Source organism: Mobula birostris, chromosome 30 (genome assembly GCF_030028105.1).
Source record: "Mobula birostris isolate sMobBir1 chromosome 30, sMobBir1.hap1, whole genome shotgun sequence".
Classification (NCBI taxonomy): domain Eukaryota; kingdom Metazoa; phylum Chordata; class Chondrichthyes; order Myliobatiformes; family Myliobatidae; genus Mobula; species Mobula birostris.
Genome location: NC_092399.1, coordinates 2,857,397 through 2,875,224, shown reverse-complemented (window position 1 = coordinate 2,875,224; position 17,828 = coordinate 2,857,397). Strand labels below are relative to the sequence as shown.

General features: G+C 42.8%; 1 protein-coding gene across 1 annotated transcript in view; it reads left to right on the top strand.

Moving 5' to 3' along the window:
* Window positions 1–88: 88 nt before the first annotated feature.
* LOC140190512 (transcription factor E2F2-like) overlaps window positions 89–17,828 on the top strand; it is an 84,467-nt gene continuing 66,727 nt past the window's right edge. Inside the window, exon 1 of the mRNA XM_072247150.1 lies at window positions 89–584. Coding sequence (XP_072103251.1) covers window positions 192–584 — 393 coding nt within the window. The 5' untranslated portion in view covers window positions 89–191. The remainder of the gene's footprint in view (window positions 585–17,828) is intronic.

Below are 17,828 nucleotides of genomic sequence, written 5' to 3'. Positions count from 1 at the left end.
ACAAGCTTTGGCGCCAGAGGCTGAGTCTGTGAATCGGGCTGTATTCAGGAGCTGCTATAGTTTCTGCAGCCATTTTTCCCCTCTGATGCAGAGGGGATCTCTTCACAATCCATTGCATCCTGCAGCAACTAACGCAACACCAGGTGCGGGATATCCGGCAGTTTAATCCCGGGATTCTGCTGATCATTTATATGTTTTTATTTGTTGTCTTTGCATTTTATTTCGCAGACAAATCCCCGTTTGAAATCAATAGTTTTTTTGCCCCTTTCCTCTCCCTCTCTCTCGCTGCAAACAAAAGGGGGGAGTGGGGGGGCAAGATTGCTACCTTGCAAAACATGCCAAAGGGAGTTTCCCCAGCCCCAGGCAGGGGTATCATTGGGGTGGTCTCTAGCTCCCAAAAAAAAGTTTTTAATATGGAAAATGGAGGCACGGAATTATGCAGTCCCCAAATCCCCAATATTCCCACCAGCTATTTAACCCAGAATGCAGGAGCATTATACTCTGATCACAGTGGGGATTGTTTGTACACGACCCCTCACGGACCTGAACTTAGAACAATAAGGAGTATCACAGGACGGCTGCCGGTAAGTGTAATTTATAATTTATTAATTAACTTCAAATAAGCGTGTATTTGTGGCTATGTGTCTCGGTCAGACCCTGCAAAGCCCTGGTCATTGTAGATTATCGTTCAGGAAATTAACTCTCTTTTATAACAGGAGTGCAATATTTGGAGATGAATTTTGTGTTTATGTGTTGGGGACTGGTGTCGATTAAACCAGGTTTCGCTTTCTGGAGGCTGTTCGCTGCAAAGGCATTAACATATAAAATCTAGTTTATGAATAATAAAAAAAATGTTAATCGAAGCACATCATAATTTTCTTATAGGTCATCAAGCTGTCACAGTGTTAAATTTGATGGGGTTGTCCTGGGTATTAATCTTGGTCCAGAGGACTTTGTAAATATTCGTATCTTAACCGTGCGGGTCAAAGTTTAATCGGGGGACTTTGCTTCGAGCTTTCCGTTTTAATCGCTGAAGTTAAGGTTTGTGAATGAGAAACTGGCCTCTGTCACTTTGGCACTTTTGTAGCACAAAAATCTTCGGCCTCATCAAATAATTTTTACGGGAGAGGGGGAGGGAGGAGGATTTTGGTTTTTTAAAAAATCATCAACTTCCTATAATAGACTGGAGTATCTAGTGCAGATGTGGAAGGCAAAACTTGATATGACAAATTTCAGTAGACAAAGGATGAAGTTGGCTTTTCTTTCACAGCTTGGTTTTAATTGTAAAAAGCATCTGCCTTGAGAGAAATGAAATAAGGTTGTTGAGTATTTATAGCCCTTTATTGAGGATGCTATGGCCCTGAGACAAACCCATCCTCATCCATTTTATGCCACTGATGTATTCACTCTATCTTCTTCCTAAGCCCATTATCCCTACTGAGTTGTGGGTCACGGGCAGCAGCTCACCAGATCACCTGTCCTGGGCCAGTCTTTCATGTTGTCCCTGGAGTGGCCCATCTTTTTCTCCCAGGGTTGAGGTCTTTGGAGCTTCCGTTGGCATTTCTGTTGCTCTGGGCTTTTCTGGGATGGGCTTGCAAGTCCCTTACCTAACCCTCCTCCTTTCACAGCCGGGCTAGGGACCATCGGTGGTGGAGTTGTCACCCCTCTGTTGTTTTTAAAATTAATCCATTTGAAGCCAGGAAGTACTTTGATATTGAGCTTTGGGGATGGAGAGGGAGATCGCTGGGAAACGTGACCTGAGGAGTTGTTTGAGGACAGTGTCGGAGCGGGTTTGAGATGGGTACGTCTTTGGTGATGACTTGCCACCTGACACTCCAAAGCTTTCCACCATCTGATGGTGTGATGATGTACCCTGGCTTAGATAAGTGCAGTTTCATAACCCAACTACCTCAAAGTTCAAAGGTTCAATGTAAATTTATTATCAGAGTAGGTATTTGTCACCGTATACAACCCTGAGATTTGTCTTCTAGCAGCCATCCATTGTAAGTACAGAGACACAATAGAGTCAATGAAAGGCCACGCACAGTAAGATGGTCGAACAACCAATATGCAAAAGACAACAAACTACAAATACAAAATGAGAAAATAAAACAAAATAATAACAAATAAATATTGAGAATATGAGATGAAAAATCCATAGGTTATGGGAACGGTTCAGTGTTGGGGTGTGAGTGAGGTTATCCACTCTGGTTCAAGAGCCTGTTGGTTGAGGGGTAACATCTGTTCCTGAACCTGGTGGTGAGAAACCTGCGGCTCCAGTAACAGCTTCCTGATGTCAGCAGCAACAAGGGAGCATGTCCTGGGTAACTGGGGGGGGGGGGAGGGGGGGCTCAGTGTAAATTTGATCAATGGTGGGGAGGGCTTTACCTGTGATTGACTGGGCTGTATCCACTACTTTTCATCAGCCTTCCCATTCAAGTACCTTGCTGTCTACTGGGGTAAATGGTTGGCTGAAGTGTTCAATCTATCTGCCACTGGTGAACTTCGCTGTGGTGTGTATCATCTGAGGATATTTCTTTGACACGATCTCCTAAACTTGTCTGCCAAAGAGAGAGTGTCATGAGACTATCAAAGACCCATGTCAGCCTGACCTGGAAGATGTGTCATACCAGATCATAATCCTGCAATTAATTCAAAGTCAATGCTATTATCGAAGTGCATTTACGTCACCATGTACTGTACAACCCTGAGATTCATTTTCCTGTGGGCATACTCAGCAAATCTATTGAATAGTAACAGGATTAGTGAAAGATCAACTAGAGTACAGAAGACGACAAACTGCAAATACAAATAAATAGCAATACATAATGAACATGAGATTAAAATGTCCCTAAAGTGAGATCACTGGTTGTGGAAACTTCTCAATGGATGGGCAAGTGAGTGTGGTTCTCCCCTTTTGTTCAAGAGCCTGACGTTGAGGGGTTGAAAATGTTCCTGAACCTGGTGGTATGAGTCTTGAAGCTCTTGCACCTTTACCTGACGACAGCAGCAAGAGAGAACATGGTCAGGATGGTGAGGATCTCTGATGATGGATGCTGCTTTCCCACGATAGTGTTTCATGTAGATGTGCTCAATGGTTGCGATGTACTGGGCCAAATCAACTACCTTTTGAAGGATTTTCTGTTCAAAAGCATTGGTGTTTCCATACTAGGCTGTGGTGCAGCCAGTTAATACACTTTCCATTGCACATCTATAGAAGTTTGTCAAAGTTTTCGGTATCATGCCAAATCTCTGCAAATTCCTAATGAAGCAGAGGTGCTGCCGTGTTTTCTTCACAATTATATCTGTGTAATGTATTTGGGACAGATCCTCTGAAATAGTAACACCCAGGAATTTAAAGTTACTGACCCTGTCCACCTCTGGTTATCTGATGAGGACTGGCTCATGGACCTCAGGCTTCCCTCTCCTGAAGTCTGCAATCAGTTCTTTGGTTCAATGGTTGCTGACATTGAGTGAGAGGTTGTCATGACACCACTTGGCCAAATTTTCAGTCTGAATCCTGTATGCCGGTTCATCACCACCGTTGATTCAGCCCACAGCAGTGGTACTATCAGGAGCTTGACTATGATATTGGAGCTCTGTTAGCCACGTGGACTAAACACTCAGTCCTGTGGTGCACCCATACTGACAGAAATTGTAAAAGAGATGTTGTTGCCAATCTAAACTGGCTGGGGTGAAAAAAGCCAGAATCCAATTACACAAGGAAGTGTTGAGACCAAGGTCTTGGAGTTTACTGATTAGTTTTGAGGGGATGATGGTGTTATTTAGTTAATGCTACTAAAAAAAAAGTTCCTTCAATATATGGCAGCAAGGATGAAAAAGGCTGGTCAAAGCAAATTTCTTGAGAGAATTGAGAGCCACTTTTACATTGAGGGGGCATTCAGTCATCAAGTTTTGTTTCAAACCTCTTGATTCATGACATTCAGATTGATCTATTTGGAAAACGTGCTCTGAAAATCAAAATTTCAGGAGGGAATGAAATACTTGGTCAAAAGGGTCAGGTATTTTATCTTAGAGAATTATGACTATAGCTCAGCTTTTAATACCATCATTCCCACAATCCTGATTTGAGAAGTTACAGAACCTGGGCCTTTGTACCTCCCTCTGCAATTGGATTTATGATTTCCTAACCAGAAGACCACAATCTGTGCGAATTGATGATAACATCCCCTCACTGACGATCAACACTGATGCACCTCAGAGGTGTGAGCTTAGCCCACTGCTCTATTTTCTACATACACATGACTGTGTGGCTAGGCATAGCTCAAATACCATCTATAAATTTGCTAATGATACAACCACTGTTGGTAGAATCTCAGATGGTGACAAGAGGGTGTACAGGAGTGAGATATGCCAACTAGTGGAGTGGTGTTGCGGAAACAACCTGGAACTCAAAGTCAGTAAGACAAAAGAGCTGATTGTGGACTTGAGGAAGGGTAAGACAAAGGAACACATACCAATCCTCATAGAGGGATCAAAAGTGGAGCGAGTGAGCAGTTTCAAGTTCCTGGGTGTCAAGATCTCTGAGGATCTAACCTGGTCCCAACATATTGATGTAGTTGTAAAGAAGGCAAGACAGTGGCTATACTTTATTAGGAGTTTGAAGAGATTTGGTATGTCGACAAATACTCAAAAACTTCTGTAGTTGTACCATGGAGAGCATTCTGACAGGCTGCTTCCCTGTCTGGTATGGAGGGGCTACTGCACAGGACCGAAAGAAGCTGCAGAGGGTTGTAAATTTAGTTGGCTCCATCTTGGGTACTAGCCTACAAAGTACCCAGGACATCTTCAGGGAGCGGTGTCTCAGAAAGGCAGCATCCATTATTAAGGACCGCCAGCACCCAGGGCATGCCCTTTTCTCACTGTTACCATCAGGTAGGAGATACAGAAGCCTGAAGGCACACACTCAAGCGATTCAGGAACAGCTTCTTCCCCTCTGCCATCCGATTCCTAATGGACGTTGAACCCTTGGACACTACCTCACTTTTTTAATATATTATTTCTGTTTTTTGCACAATTTTTAATCTATTCAATATATGTATACTGTAGTTGATTGACTTATTATTTTGTTTTTTTTCTTCTATATGATGTATTGCATCGAACTGCTGCTGCTAAGTTAACAAATTTCATGACACATGCCAGTGATAATAAACCTGATTCTGTGCTAGGTTGTGTTGCACAAGGGAGACTTGAATTTCTGTGCTGTCTCATTTTTTAAAGAGTGTTTCAGTAGTGAAATGCAACAGCCAATAGCAGAGAGGAGACTTGGAGGTGAGCTGGTGGGCTTGCCTGTTAGAAAAGAGATTTCAGTTTTGGGACTGAGTACCTCTTGATATTTTCCTCTTTTCTTCCATCATTTCACAGAGTATCATCTAGTTTTATATGGAATCCTATATTCCACCAATTGGGCCATGGAAAGGATTAGAGTGTTGTCCATTTGTCAAACCACTGATCTCAGGTCTCCATTTATTTGTAATTTATGACAATCCCCTAAATGTTACTTTCAGCTGACAGCACATTCCCACAGCCTGGTTTGGAAAGGAATCCATTTTAGTTGAACCACAGTGAACGCTGAGTGACGACTCACTTGTTTTGAGGATGCAACTTAAATGGAGGCTACTTTGGATGGAAAAATAGCCCAGTCTTTGCTTTACGTAAACACGAGGAATTCTGCAGATGCTGGAAATTCAAGCAATACACATCAAAGTTGCTGGTGAACGCAGCAGGCCAGGCAGCATCTCTAGGAAGAGGTACAGTCAACGTTTCGAAAGGTCGACTGTACCTCTTCCTAGAGATGCTGCCTGGCCTGCTGCGTTCACCAGCAACTTTGATGTGTGTTGCCAGTCTTTGCTTTCATTGCTATTTCCTAGGTGTATGCATAGATGTGTATCATCATTTTTTGAAATGTTGACATAGCTTGCCTGTCGTCTCCTGAATCCGTTGGGAGAGCAAACAGCATGAGTGAATAACAGGGTTTATTAGGGGGTGTGGGCAATGTTCCCTCTAATTTTTAGTAGTCAGTGTGCGCAAAAATATTATGTTGTGCAAATATTTTTCCTGTGACAAAATATGTGCAAACAATGCACACATGGCACAGTTTATGTAGGTTTACAAAATATTTGACATAAAACTGCACAGAATAACAACAAAATAACATACATATTTAAGTCACTCAGTTATTTTTTCTTTCTCCTGCCTTTGGCATTTACCCATTCTTTGTGAACTCTATCTAAATTAACAGAACTTCCATCCAATTGATAGCTTTTGATTCTCATTAACATATTGAAATGACATTCATCTAAAACAGTGGTCCCCAACCTCCGGGCCGTGGACCGATACGTTGCCGCGGAGAACCTGACATCTACGTGCCGGGCGGCATCTAATTAATTATCTTGTTTATTTCTGCTTTTTTCTGAAAGATGTGCTGGGTGCATTCGGACTACCACTGTACCACTGCATTCTTCGCACGGCCCAGAAGTTGGGGACCACTGACCTAAACGACTTCTCAGCTTGTTTTTGAGTTGATTCATTAGGCTAAAATCTCACTCACAGTCCACACTAGATGCAAGAAAGGTTCCCCCAATGTCCATCAACTGCGCAAGGTCGCAAAACTGTTCATTTTGAAGTACAAATGCTACCATTTGAGCAAAGTTTGAAATCGGTTTGGATTTAATTTTTTCTTGCACAGAAAATTTGAAATCATTAAACTAACTATTACTATATTTTCAGCTAGAAAATTTCAGACATAAGGCATTAACTTGTTCATCGCCAAATGTGAAGTCATAATCTGCAATTGCGAAGAAATCAAAAGCTGACCATTCTTGTACCTCAACTTTGATCTCCTCTGGGTTTGATCGTTTTCGCTCTCGCTCATCTGCACTCAAATGTAACATGCGTAGCACTCCTGTAACGGGTAATGACGGGTTCTGTTGCCCGAGCTTTTGTAAGCCGTCCAAGTGCGATTTACTTGCCAAATGACGCTTCAAAAAGTCAAGTTTCCAAATATCATCCCACTTCTTTCCACTAGCAAATTCTCCAGCAACTTTCGCATCACGACAATACAAACAGATAACTCCAGTTTTCGAATCATACATAAATATTTCTCGTAGCTGAACGTTCGTGACCTCATGAGCTTTCGGTGTAACAGTTTCTACTATTTTGTTAAGCCATTCAACTTTAAAACAAATTTGCAGTTCTTTTGTGCTTCACGCCCTTCACTTCTTTTGAATTCGACATAATGAATCAATATTTTTTCCAGTAAAAACTTGGTAAGCTATGTACAGGATTTGAAACAGATTTTTGTAAACTTTACGATATGAACACTGTCCATCAGAGGTGGCTGCCGCCGTGATGCAGCTGTAGAAACCAGAATAGGAAAGGTGAGGTGACGTAAATTAGTGATGTGCATTGTGGTATTTGAAAAACCGACTAGTTAACAGAAACAGTTAGCTAAAAGATTATTTTCAATAATATAATTATTGATTACTATACAGGTTTCCCCCGCCCCGCAGGTAGAGTGTTCCTATGAAACAGTTCGTAAGCTGAAATGTCGTAAAGTGAAGAAGCAATTACCATTTATTTAAATAGGGAAAATTTTGTGAGCGTTCACAGACCCAAATCATGCCAAATAACACACAAACCTAAAATAACAGTAACATATAGTAAAAGCAGGAATGATATCATAAATACACAGCCTATATAAAATAGAAATACTTATCCACAGTCATTGCCGGCACTGTTCACCGAAGCGAAAATCTCACGCAAGCGCTCTCGGCAGAAAATTTCACGCAAGCGCTGTTGGCAAGAACACTCTCTCCAGTAACCTTTAAGCTATGAAGCTGCCAAATCATACCAAATAACACGTAAAAATATGCAGTCTGTATAAAGTAGAAATAATGTATGTACAGTGTAGTATCACTTACAGGAATTGGGAAGACAGCGCAGAGCACACTGATGATGGTGTGTTAGACTGAGTCGTTGCAGGTTGGGTGGTGCAGTGGCCCCCACCTCCAGGCCGCCGACCGATACATTGCCGCGAAGCATGCAGGGGTCCAGTGGTAGCCGGAAGGCACACAGCACATCTTTAAGAAAAAAGCCGAAATAAATATGCTAATTAATTAGGTGCCGCCCGACAAGTAATTGTCGGCCCAGATCAGAGACGACGCAATCAGAAATCGGCACTGATCTGGGCCGACAATTACGTGTCGGGCGGCACCTAATTAGCACGTTTATTTCGGCTTTTTTCTTAAAGATGTGCTGTGTGCCTCCCAGCTACCGCTGTATGCTTCGCGGATCGGTATCTGTCTGTGGCCTGGGGGTTGGGGTGGTGGGACATTGGGGTGTCATCTCATCGTCATCTGTTTCCATTAGAGCAGCCGGCTCATCTTCTCTTATGACTGCCCACCTCGATGTTGAAGGTCGAGGTTCGTTGTCTGCTGTGGCTGATGTGGAAGGCTTGCTTGACTGCTGAGCCTCACGCATTTTTCTATCATACAGTTCTTTGTAAGGACTCAAACCATCCTGCAAATATGCCTTAAACCGACATACCCTTTCAAAATTAAAGTTGTACTTGATCATTGCAGTGAAAATCTCATGCAGTTGCTTCACTTTCATTTCGCTACTGCATTTGGTTTCGATTGTTATCCTTTCCTCTTCCAATTGCATCAGTTCTTCATCCATCAGTTCTTGGTCATGGGATGCCAAAACCTCTTCAACATCATCTTCGTCTGCTTCCACAAGCCAAACTCACATTGTCCTTACTTCGTTCACCACGATCAAAATGCTTAATTATGTCTAGTTTTACGCTAAGTGTAACACCCTTACGAGCTCTTTCAGGCTTTTCCGACACCTCAGAACTCATCTTGCAAACGGCTGCTCACAGGCACGTGTTTAAGCAATGTTGGCGAGAATGCAGCTCCGAATCTGGGGGAGAGCAGCTGCTCAGGGCGCGAGTTGCCATTTTTTGTGCGCTGATTTTTTTCCTAACAGTGAAAGCACCTTCTGTTAGCGAAAACAGGGTACTAATGTAGGTCTTTCGTAACAGTGAGGTAACTAACCTTCTGTGTGCACATTAATTTCCTTTGTGTGCTGGTTGAAAAACGTGTGTGCGTGCGCACACGCACACAGCTTAGAGGGAACTATAGGTGTGGGACACTTCATATTTAGATCATAGCTGGATGATGTTTGCAGTTCTAGATAGCGCAGTTGATAGTGCAACAGTATTACAGCTCGGGGCATCAGAGTTCATTCCTGGGATCCTCTAACATCTCTGTAGGTCCTCCCAATGCAGTGCATGGGTTTTCTCTGGGTGCTCTGGTTTCCTCCCACAGTCCAAAGACCTACCAGTTAGTAGGTTAATTGGTATTTGTAAATTAGTCCTGTGATCGAGTTAGGGTTAAATTGGGGTTGTCGGGGGTTGCTGGGCAGCATAGCCCTAAGGTCTGGAAGAGCCTATTCCACGAGTGAAAGGGGGCCCAGTACTGGGGCAGGGAGCGGAAATGCAGAGTCTGTCTCCATGAAGCTCCAACGGCTAAACCCTTAGTGCTGCTGTTGCTGGTTGAATGACAATTTTGTTTTTTTTAATATATATAAAAGGCTTTTTAAGCCAACCTCTTCCTTTGTGTGGATTCTCCTGTTCCTGTGGTATGACATAGTTTTCTGCTTTGATAATTTGATGTTGAGACCAATATGAACTCTACTGTCCAACGTGATCTGGGCCCCAACAATGCTATTATGGCAATGCAAAACCTCAGCTTTCAGCAGGGTAAATCCTCACGGACAAGTGTTGCTGTTGAGAAGTCATGAGGTTCTATAGGTCCCCATAACATCTCTCCAATGTATTGCTGAAGTGCCGTGATGCCAACGTGTGAGCCATTTCAGGAATAATGATTATAGAAAACTTTTTTAGCTTTGTGAACCTTCACAGGAAAGAAAGTTTTTCTTTCCTCCAGTTTGGAATTTAATAACTATCATCCAGATTATTAGAGAGGTGAATGACAAACAGGGCAGGTAGGCAGGTGTTAAAGTGATGGTGAGGTATAGAATGCAAATTCTATGTGGGACGTAGACTCTGAAGCTACAGCAATTAGAGATTTTTAAAAAAGTGTTTTCTTAAATCATCAGGGAAGATGGGGGGGTGGATTATTTCGAGGTGATAATAGGATACAGTAAGGCAGATGGAGAGAGTCTTTTCCCTGTGGTTCTTGTCCAGAAGGTTCTACCATAGTGCATTTACATAGGTGGATCTAGAATCCTGGCCTAGCCACACGTTGAGGTATATTGGGGTATATATCAGGTCAGGAGGCAAGCTGGTGGGAATGTGCAGGGTATAGCTTTTTTGTCATTTGGTGCCATCTTCCTTGATGGTGGAGATCACAGGTTGAAGAGTTTTATCAAGAAAGCCTTACTGCAGGGGTTCCAGCCTTCTTTGTGCTACGGAGCCTTACCACTAACCGAGAGGTGTTTGGAGCCCTGTCCTATTGCCTTGTTTTTTGTGCACTACATGGTGTGTTTGTGATGCGGGGGTAAATCAATCAATGTGATGGATTCATTTCCAATCACGTAGCTAGTTTTTCTTTCTGGATGATATTAAGTATAGGGTGTTGGATCTGCACCCAGCCAAACATGTGAAGAGTATTTCTACACATACTGCCTTGCTAGTGATGAAGAGGCTTTATTGAGCCTCTTGCTACCATCTCCCCACAGCCCCTGACCTACTTTTGCAGTTGCACTAACCATTACGTGGCTGATGTTGAGGTCAAATGTCCCTTAAGCTGATAGAAGGCAGACAATGAGGTTTGATAATGCTAGTACGATTTGGATGGTTTGGTTCTTGCTGGGCGTGGGTGGGCTGGTAGAAATGCAGTGTAAACTCGTTCATCAGCCCAAACCACTGAATACCAAAGTGTGCACAAGAAGTTGCTTCATTCTCTTAGCAGCTGCATCTACAATAATTTCTGCTTTGACTTTATGAAGGTTATTACTGAGGTTAGGGAACAAGGTAGGGCCACAAGTTCTTCCTTGACAAGCAAACACAGTGATGTCTTGGAGTTGAAATGATTGAACTATGGCCACTACTACCTTCGCTGTGCAGTGTACAATGCTGTCAATGGAGAGTTGCTGTCTTTGACTGTGGAGATTTTCTGGAAAGGGGCAAAGCCCATGTGGTGCTCCTCCTTGAGAATGGCTAGCATATCCGTCTCTTGTTAGCATTAAAATTGGGTGCTTGAGGATCCTGCCTTTTGTCATCTATCACACATCTTGATTGGACATTGAGTTTGGAGTTTTGATCCGATCAGCTATGATGTTTTGCTCTGTAGTGTTTTGGATGCATGTGTGAGTGGACTGCCATATTTTAGTTGCAGTAATTCTGTATAATGTTGCTGAGGAATATGAAGAAGATTCAAAGTATATTTATTATCAAAGTATACAGCCCTGAGATTTGTTATCCTGCAAACAGCCATGAAACAAAGAAACACCATGGAATCTGTTCAAAGAAAACATCAAACACCCAATGCACAAAAAAAAACAAATCGTGTAAAATGGCAGGAGACAACAAGCCAATAACACACACTGTCAAACATCGAACTGCAGAGTCCTTGAAATGGTCTCGGAACGTTCAGTTCAATTTAGCATCGTGTTGTTCGATGACTGCAGGTTGTAGAGTCAGTCTTCCCCGATCAGAATTGCTCAAGATGGCAATTAAAATGGGAGTAACCAGAAACGTGTAAATCGTGGACTGCCAAGTCCTCTGAAAACGAGTCCAATCCATAAACTGCGCTGATCAAACCTTGCCCAGAACCCAAGATTCCCACACCTTCCTCTGGGAGCAGCGAGCAAGACTTGGAGGGAGACGGCGCTGAACAGGCATTCGTCCTGTTCTTGTCTTCGATTGGAGCGAATCATGGGTTTGTGCTCCGCCATTAGGCCGCACCTTCCATTCTCAACCGCTCCAAACTCAGATCACTCAGTCGGACCAAAAACACAAAATGTAAATTACAGCCTCCAATTGCACACAGACGAGCAGTAGAAGTATATTTAAAAGAAGAAGAAAAAAATCATGAACTGTTTGCAGGGCATTGCCATTAGTCGTGTTGGTCACTGGCGCCTTCTTGCAACAGACTGTTGTAGCGAGGGTGCAGAGCAAGTAATGGGGTCCATGATGGAGCTAGATTGAGAGATCAAGTGTTCCTTATTGTACAAATCAGTTTTTCCATGTGTTTTGATATTTACCTGATGCAGAGCCAATCCTTGTCATTCAGAACTTGACCAGCTTGCTTTGCTGTGAGACTGCCAAGCTATGCTTGGTGGTGCCCATTGACATCTCATGTCCAGAGTGCATTGTTTTTGTTTGTGTTTCGTCCAAGTCTTGGTCGTCATGGTTGCTACTAATTCGTCAGCTGAGGAAAGGAGGACACAAGCATATTACCCTTGCTTAATGGTATTGGTCCATTCCATAAAGAATGTTGGGAACCGCTGTGCTAGATGAATGGGAGAATTTGTTGCACCTGTTTGATGTAATATCGCAAGATTTTTTTGAGGGCTGGGTTCTGTACTGATGTACTGCAACCATGAAGAGAGATTTTGTTGAAGACAACTGAGCTGACTGTGCTTTTGACTTGGTATCAGGTCATCAGGTTGATTTCCATTTGGACATTGAGTTTTAATACAACCATGGCTTTCCAAGGTCAGATGTGCATGTGAGTGATTTTTCACTCTCCGAAGGACATCAGTGAACCAGACGGATTCCAGCGATGTTCCTGGTTGCTTCATGGTCTTATTCTTTAGTTTGGATTCACTTAACTGGATTTAAATTCCTGTGGTAGAATTTCATTTCATGCCTCTAAAGTAATAGATTAGGCTTCTGGATCACTTCCATGGTAATATAACCATGTTCCAGATGTAGGTCTTCCACTTGGGCAACAGCTAACCATCCAATGAGATGACGATTAAATGTATGTTATGTATATATTTAATATATATCATGTATATATGATGTATACTATAGCCCAAGTTTGTCTGTGAAACTGATTATGAGTCAGCATTTAGGCAGAGCTTAAAGAACAAAAATGTATTTTTCAAATGCGTTAATTATCTGCACACTGCTTGGTGATTGGGCGTGTAGCACTGTGAAACCACAACAGATGTGGCCTGACTTGTTGACACTTCACTTCCCCTGATGTCAGTGTAACGGCTGTAGCCTTGTAAAGAGTGTGAGGATAGTATTGAGGGGTGAGGCACTGGGGTTTGGTTGAGTGGGACTGAAGATAAATGTGGTGGAGTAGATGAAAGCTGTCAAAGTCTAGGGGCCGTCCTGACTGAAGCGGCGAGTCAGGTGATAGTAAGAGGACATGCTAGCAAGTTATTTGCTGGGGATTACATATTACATAGAATTCTGTCTAATACTATCGCACAGAAACAGATTGCTTGGCTCAGCTGTTTCCAGCCAGTTTTTTTTTCGTTCCACATGAACCTCCCTGCACCCTGCTTCATTAGTATGCACTTTTGTCAGCCTTTTCCACTGCATAGAAAGAGGTGACAGAGGGCTGAGAGGTGTTGAGTCATTGTCGATAGAGAGGAACTGCAAGAGTACAAACTCCCTAATGGGAGTTGTATACAGCTACCCCCCCCCCCCCCCCCAAAACAGTAGTAGGGATGTGGCCTACAAATTACAACGGAAGATGAAAAATGCAGGCCAAAAGGGTAATGTTACATTAGTCATGGGAGACTTTAATATGCAGGTAGATTGGGAAAATCAGATTGTTGCTGGAATACATGAGGGGAATTATTAGAATGCCCATGAGATGGTTTTTTAGAGCAGCTTGTAATTGAGCCCACTAGAGAATCATCTATTCTGGACTGGGTGTTATGCAATGAATCTGAATTGATGAGAGGGCTCAAGGTAAATGAAACCTTGGGGGCGAGTGATCATACTATGATCAAATTCACCCTGAAATCTGAGCTCAAGTTAGATGCATCAGTATTACAGTGGAGTAAAGGGAATTACAGTGGTGTGAGAGAGGAGTTGGCCGGAATTGATTGGGTGGTGGGGGGGGAGACACTGGCAGGGATGACAGCAGAGCAGCAATGGTTGCAATTTCTGGAAACAATTCAGAAGGCACAGGATTCATACATCCCAAAGAGGAAGAAGTATTCTAAAGGAAAGATGACACCACCATGGCTAACGAGGAGTCAAAGCCAACATAAAATCCAAACAGTGGGCATATAATGGAGCAAAAAATAGTGGGAGGTTAGAGGATTGGGAAGCTTTTAAAAACCAACAAAGTCATAAAGAGTCATTCAGAAAGCTAGCCAATTAATAAGAGAATACCAGAAGTTTCTTCAGATACATGAAGTGTAAAAGAGAGGCAAGAGTGGATATTGGACCACTGGAAAATGATGCTGGAGAGGTAGTAATGGGGGACAATGAAATGGTGGATGAACTGAATAAGTATTTTGCATCAATCTTCATGGTGGAAGTTCCAGGTGTTGGAGGCATGAAGTGTGTGAAGTTACCGCAGCTAGAGAGAAGGTTCTTGAGGAACTGGAAGGTCTGAAGGCACCTGGACCAGATGGTGTACACCCCAGAGTTCTTAAGGAGGTGGCTGAAGAGATCATGGAGGCGTTAGTAATAATTTTTAAAGAATCACTAGATTCTGGAATGGTTCCAGAAGACTGGAAAATTGCAAATGTCACTGAACTCTTCAAGAAGGGAAAGAGACAGAAGAAAGTAAACTATAGGCCAATTAGTCTGACCTCCAAGATGTTGGAGTCGATTATTAAGGATGAGGTCTCAGGGTACTTGGAGGCACATGATAAAATAGGCCAAAGTCAGCATGGTTTCAAAAAGGGAAAATCTTGCCTGACAAATCTGTCGGGATTCTTTGAAGAAATAACAAGTAGGATAGATAAAGGAGAATCGTTTGATGTTGTATACTTGGATTTTCAGAAGTCCTTTGACAAGGTGGCACACATGAGACTGCTTAACAAGCTACAAGGAATTTGTATTACAAGAAAGTTTCTAGCATGGACAAAGCAGTGGCTGATTGGCAAGAGGCAAAGAGTGGGAATGAAGGGAGCCTTTTCTGGCCGGCTGCTGGTGACTAGCGGTGTTCTACAGGGGTCTGTGTTGGGACTGATTCTCTTTATGTTATTACGTCAATGATTTGGATGATGCAATTGAATGCATTGTAAAAAACCTTTCACTACTTCTGCAATGTTTGGGGACATTCAACAAGGTGAAAGATGCTAAATAAATGCAATATATTGCGGCCTCCCTAATTTAGACAAAAGCATTGTACTGTACAGACGTTGCCAATGTACACAGGGTATCCAGCTGCCACTGCTGAGTTTCTGTAGCATTGCATGTCCTGGGATCATTGTGAAGACACTCTTCAATCTGTAAGAAGTTCTCCAGACTTGGTGACTTCTGAGATGACTCGCCCAAAAAAGAGCCTGTGCTCTTTACAAAGCAAATGGAAATATTTGTTTCCAGATGATAATCTTTGATCTTTGACTATTTCAGAGGCTCAGTAATCTCAAGGTCATTTCTGTTAAACTGTATTCTTGATTTTGCAGAGTTTGATGGAGGTTTTTGATTTTGCTTTACATTTTAGTCTTAACATTTTTTTATAAAGGTGTATCAGGTTTTAGCCTTACTGGACCAGAATGTTGAATCATTGGACAGCTGTCTAGTTGAAGGAAGATTTGAAACTATTTGCATGGTCACTGATGTCTTTGATTAGAACAACATATCTGAGAACATTAACAGGGCTGGAATTGGTTATGTTGTAGCATAAACAGACATTTTTTCCCATACAATTCTTGCCAGTGTAGATATCCTGCAAAAGCTTCCTCCTGTTCTATTACCCTGACCTATTTTCCTTCAAGTGTATTAACAAGACTTTTGGCCTCAACTCATCCCTGTGGTAGCCGTGCTTTGAGTTCTCCAGAATTCCTAAGGGTAGTCTTGCATTCCCTGGTATACTTTCTCCATGACTTATCCACACACAAACCCTGTGTTGACTTCCAGTACGGTAATGTGTGGATTTATAAAATTGTCACCTTTCCTTTAAAGCCTCTGGGTTTTGCTCCTTCCACCATCTCGCTAACCCTCTGAAGTCATTCAGATCTTGGCGACTGGTTTTGATTTCTGGCCTCTTCATTCTATTCACTGGTGACCAAGCCTGCAGATGCTTGGATCACAAATTTAGGCAATTGCCTCCCTCCCTTTTCTTTCCTCCTTCCCACTGCTTAACTGCTCCCATTTTCCGGTGTCTGAAAACCCATTTGATTGGGAAAGAAGTGGAGGTAATGTGAATTCATTTCTTCCCCCATCCTGCCCTTTCGGAAATCTGTCTAATGGTTTATCATCACTGATGTACAGTTGTGAAATTTTAAATACAGGAAAGTCTGCAGGTGCTGGAAATCCGGAGCAAAGCACACACAATGCTGTAGGAACTCAGCAGGCCAGGCAGCATCTATGGAAGAGAACAACAGTCGACATTTTGGGCTGAGACCCATCTTCAGGACTGAAAAGGAAGGGGAAGAAGTCAGAATAAAAAGGTGTGGGGAGAGGTCAGCTGGAAGGAGATGGGTGAAGCCAGGTAGAGAGGAAAGGTGAAGAGCTGGGGAGGAAGGAACCTGATGGGAGGTTTGTTGATTGGTGGCAGTGGTACATTGTAATAGAAATAAAAAGACTATAAATTACAATAACAAATGCTAACACAACAAGGGCAAAATGCTGATGTAGTGTTCGTGGGTTCATGGACCATTCGGATGGAAGAGGGGAGAAGCTGTTCTTAAGACATTCTTTAGCCCTCAGAGGACATGCTGTGGATAGTGAGGGCTCTTAATAATGGAAGCTGCCTTTCTGAGGCACCACCTTTTTAGATAGACATACTTTATTGATCCCGAGGGAAATTGGGTTTCGTTACAGTTGCACCAACCAAGAATAGAGTATAAATATAGCAATATAAAACCATAAATAATTAAGTAGTAATATGTAAATTATGCCAGGAAATAAGTCCAGGACCAGCCACTGGCTCAGGGTGAGAGACCTTCCAAGGGAGGAATTGTAAAGTTTGATGGCCGCAGGCAGGAATGACTTCCTATGACGCTCAGTGTTGCATCTCAGTGGAATGAGTCTCTGGCTGAATGTACTCCTGTGCCCAACCAGTACATTATGTAGTGGATGGGAGACATTGTCCAAGATGGCATGCAACTTGGACAGCATCCTCTTTAGACACCACCGTCAGAGTGTCCAGTTCCATCCTCATAACATCACTGGCCTTACGAATGAGCTTGTTGATTCTGTTGGTGTCTGCTACCCTCAGCCTGCTGCCCCAGCACACAGCAAATGTTTTTGGTGGTGGTGAAGCAAGTGCCCATGATGGAGTTGGCTAAGATTACAAGCCTTCGCAGCTTTTTCCAATCCTGTGCATTGGCCCCTCCATACCAGATAGTGGTGCAACCAGTCAGATTGCTCTCCATGGCAGATCTGTAGAAATTGTGGTAGAGTCTTTGGTGACATCCACAATCTCCTCAAGCTCCTAGTGAAATGTAGCGAACCATGTGCCCTCTTAATTGCACCAATATGTTGGTCCCAGAATAGATTTTCAGAGATGTTGAGACCCAGGACCTCTCGGGTTGCAAACAAGGGATCACCTCCTCCATCTTCCTCTAATCTGGCAACCACATCTTAATTGGAGGGTAGAATGCAAGGGAATGTGAATGGATAGGGAGTTGTCTGATATGTGACCAATTCTATCTCTCTATCTCTCTCTCTCTCTCTATCTCTATCTCTCTAT